At 50.2% G+C, this 4,078-nt stretch overlaps 1 protein-coding gene across 1 annotated transcript in view; it reads right to left on the bottom strand.

Annotated features, from left to right (window-relative positions):
- The window catches only part of LOC107285637 (leucine-rich repeat-containing protein 14B), a 7,730-nt gene extending 4,741 nt beyond the window's left edge, over positions 1-2,989 (bottom strand). Inside the window, exon 1 of the mRNA XM_015813849.2 lies at positions 2,056-2,989. Within this exon, the coding sequence (XP_015669335.1) occupies positions 2,056-2,960 (905 nt within the window). The 5' untranslated portion in view covers positions 2,961-2,989. The remainder of the gene's footprint in view (positions 1-2,055) is intronic.
- Between the last annotated feature and the right edge of the window lie 1,089 nt (positions 2,990-4,078).

Genomic DNA, 4,078 nt, shown 5'->3' with positions numbered 1-4,078 from the left:
TCTCTCTCTTTCCCCTCTTTCTCTTTCCTCTTTCTCTTTCCACTTTTTCTCTTTCCCTCTCTCCTCTCTTTCTCTTCTCTTTCTTTCCTCTTTCTCTCTCTCCCTCTCCCTCCAGGTTAGGAGAGAGAGAGAGAGAGAATGAAAGGCAGATGGCGCCGAACGGGCGGGGAGAGCAGGACGGAAGGTAGAAGCTCCCAGCTGCCCCCCCATCGCTTCTTCAGCCGAACAAGCAGGGAGGGGTAGGGAGGGGGAGCAGGACGGGAGGCAGCAGCTCCAGTGGTGGCGGCCCCGTTGCGTCCTCAGCCAAATGGGCAGGGAGGGGGAGCAGGACAGGAGGCAGCGGCTCTGGCGGCAGCCACTGCAGCATCGTCAGGGTCCCTGTCGCCACCCCTGGCCCGGCCGCCGCCCCCGCCGCATCCTCAGCCACTTCGCCATCTTAAGAGGAGGGCGCCAAGGCCAGGTGCACCATGGGCGGCCGCGCCGGCAACGGGGAGTGCCGACGAGGGGGGGTCCCGATCGCCGCCAGCCCCGCCGCCCTCGCATCCCAAGGTCTCCTCCTGCAGCAACGAGGGCAGCAGCGGCGGCTCCCTGAAAGTGCCCGAGGAAGGTGCCACCGATGGGGCCGAGGTGGGGCCGGGCGGCGGAGAGCCCTGCGGCAGCCAGGCAAGCTTCATGCCTGACTGCCATCCGGCCCGGGCTGGGGAGACATGTGGCTGGTTCAGCTTCCCGGGGAGCGATGCTCCCGCTGGCCGCCGCACCAGCCATGACTGCCGCCCAGCACGGGGAGACGTGGCTGGTTCGGCTGCCCAGGGAGCGGCCCAGGAAGCGATGCCCCAGCCGAGACTGAAACAAGTAAGCCGGGGGGGGGGCGAACCACCTGCCCCGCAGCCACTTCGCGGCAGTGCTCTGCGGACTCAGAGCTCCCTCCCTCCCCCCCTGCCACTGACCTTCCATCTCTGGCTCTGCTGCTGCTTGGCCAACGGTTGCGCCGGCTGGACATCGCAGGGGTTGCTCTCTCTCAGGGCTGCAGCTTACGGGAGGGCTGGCCCACTCAGCAAAGGCTCCGGGGGGTTGCTCCCAGCGGGGATCCCGGGGCTTCCCCGCATGGCTCCCCAGCCACGTGCGCCTGGGACAGGGCCAGCCTGGGAAAGGGACTTCCTGGCCGCCCTTCTCCCAGGGGGCGGGGCACCCGGGCGCAGGGCCAATGAGGAGCCCTGCGAGGGGGCAAGTCCCATGAGAGAGAGAGAGAGAGAGACAGAAGTGCAAGTGCAAGTGCCTCTGTCTCTGTCTCTCTCTCTCTCTCATGGGACTTGCCGGAGGGCCGTGGGAGGGCCGCATTTACATAGAGCAGGGAGGGCTGTTCGAGGGCCGGATTAAACTGGAACGCGGGCCGCAAATGGCCCGCGGGCCGGACTTTGGACATGTCTGGTATAGGGTTTCCTGCCTGAGCAGGGGGTTGGACTAGATGATCTCCAAGGTCCCTTCCAACTTTATTATTATTATTATTATTATTATTATTATTATTATTATTATTGTTGTTGTTGTTGTTGTTGTTGTTGTTTTGTTGTTGTTGTTGTTGTTGTTGTTGTTGTTATTATTATTATTATTATTATTATTATTATTATTATTATTATTATATAACCCCAAAGTATAAAATGTTTCATATATTGTAGGCTGAAAACCTGTCAGCAGTATATTTTATCTGGAAATCCTCATGGGAGCATTTCATTGATCTCTTATTAAACAATGGCCCGAGCCACTGAAAATCTGAGTTCATTTCTCTTAGCTAGAGTGTCTCGGAGACATTTTGAGACAGCTGGTTTCTGCCAGATTCAATTCCTTTTCAAGTAAGACTGAAATAATATGGAACCATCCTGGTGAGCGAGTGACTTGTTATCAATTAAAACAGCAACATGCAATGGCTGTTCTCCGTCAACCTGCCTTCCTCCCAACAACAGTGGCAGCTGCTTGGTGGCTATCCCTCATCCTTTCTTCATGCATTTCCAACCGCCTGGCATTTTGACTCACCAGCAAAAGCAATCTGGAATGCATTACCTGAGCAGTTTACGGAGCCGTCCAGTAAGGGTGGAAAATGCTAGGCTCAACTCTATCAGCTGAGTCATCTGGCTCATCTTTTCCCCAATTCCTGAAAGAGTGGCTTCATCCTCTGGGGTGAACCTTCTCACATCAAAGGTCCCAGCTGGCAGTGTGAGTGATGTCAGTTTAGGAAATTGGACGTTATTAAAAAGCACTTGCAAATGTTCCATATGGAGCCTAACATTGTGAACTACTTCAAACTTGCCCAGGGAAGAGGGCTCGGTAAGCTTTATGATGTAGAAGAGCTTCTTTAGAGCCAGGCTGTCCACTCGGAAGGCTTTGCAGCGGATTTTGAGTGGGCAGTGACACCTCATTAGCAGGGCCTGGACAACTACCTCATAGCTTCGTTCAGTAACAAAGATGTCGGCGAAGACATCAACAGAGATCTCAAACACATCCGGGTGGAAGGGCAAGTTTTGCATGTCCACCAGCAGATCATAGCAGGTTCTCGAGAGCAGCTCAGTCCGGGCCCATCGCCCCATTGTTTTTCTACAGGGGCAGAGCTGAACTTCAACGTCCTTTATGCCTGTTAAGTCCACCATTTTGAGTCGTTTCGCATAGGGTGATGAGCAATTCAAAACATAGTCCTTCAAACCAGCTAGGCAGCTGGCCAGGCACAAAGAACAGGCTCTGTTACTGATGTCTTCGGGGTGATCAGCTGTCTTTCCCAGTAGCTTTCCAACATTGAATTCGGGCAGCGGCCAGTTCTCCACCAGGTCATGAATCACCTCCACCTGCTCTTGTAAGTAGCTTGCCTTAAAAAGAAGAGGGAAGAGGTTGTGCGCAAGATGGCTCAGGTTTTGTCTTACCAACTGCCCCTTGGAGACCAGAATTTCAGCGCTCAGAAACCGTAGGGAGTGCATTGCTGCTTTGTGGTTCTTTCTGTCAGTTACTCGGGATCTGTTTTTCTGATCGAGAAACCTTCTCTTTTATCATCTTCTATTTTTAGCTGCAGCTGCTGTGGTGGAGATTGGGAGGATCCGGGAGGGCAACAGTCACATCACATGCTAAATTTAAGCTACTATTTCGGTATCAGACACACATCTGACCACTTTAACTCCTGAGTTAGTTTCCCAGGAGGTCATTTGCATAATCTTTTGTGAAGAGAGCAAAGTTAGACTTACTTTGGCCTGGTATTTTCCTTAAAAGTATTTGCAGTCACCTTGTTAAAGCTAATTCTGTTCTACTTCCCAAAGGCAGCTTCCAAAATGAATATTTGCATTATATAAAACAGGGGTAGTCAACCTTGGCTCTTTTATGACTCGTGGACTTCAATTCCCAGAATTCCTGAGCCAGCTTAGCTGGCTCAGGAATTCTGGGAGTTGAAGTCCACGAGTCATAAAAGAGCCAAGGTTGACTACCCTTGATATAAAACAATAAAACATTTTTAATCCATTAAATCCCCTCATCATAAAATTACATCACTAGGAAAGGTAAGGTAAATATATATTTACTGAGGTGTTTTCTCTGATTTTTAACAAGATTTTTTTAAAAAAAATGATTTTTATCTAAGGACTTAAAACTCATCACGTCATGCAGCAAAGAACACAAGAGTTGTTGGAGCAAATCAATGCCCATCGAGTCTAGTGGCCCATTTCCAGCAAATGATCCTGTTGTGAAACTCCCCAGTTGCCAAGAGACTCAATGATCAGAGATACATTCCCTCTAAGATGAACTATCATAATCATGTCTTATTGCCAATTTTTAAAAATCATTCATAGGTTTCATGAATTAATGACTGGAAAGGCACAGTATAAAAAATGAAAGGGGAAAAAAATACTACTGTATAATAAAGATTTGGCTGGTACAAATCTTTCCTTTGTCTTTCCAACTTAAAAAGACACCATGCAGTGTGTAATCAACATATGAATCAGCCCTGGATATCTTGCCATGTAATTTAGTTTAAATGCCCTTAGAGCTTCACTATCAAATCAGATGTGTTCAGAGCACAGCTTCCAAAATTCCCACCCAGCACATCCAA

The sequence above is a fragment of the Protobothrops mucrosquamatus genome, unplaced genomic scaffold, assembly GCF_001527695.2.
Source record: "Protobothrops mucrosquamatus isolate PMUCROS unplaced genomic scaffold, P.Mucros_1.0 scaffold199, whole genome shotgun sequence".
Classification (NCBI taxonomy): domain Eukaryota; kingdom Metazoa; phylum Chordata; class Lepidosauria; order Squamata; family Viperidae; genus Protobothrops; species Protobothrops mucrosquamatus.
The sequence above is the reverse complement of the archived record's forward strand: the minus strand, read 5'-3'. Positions and strand labels throughout refer to the sequence as shown.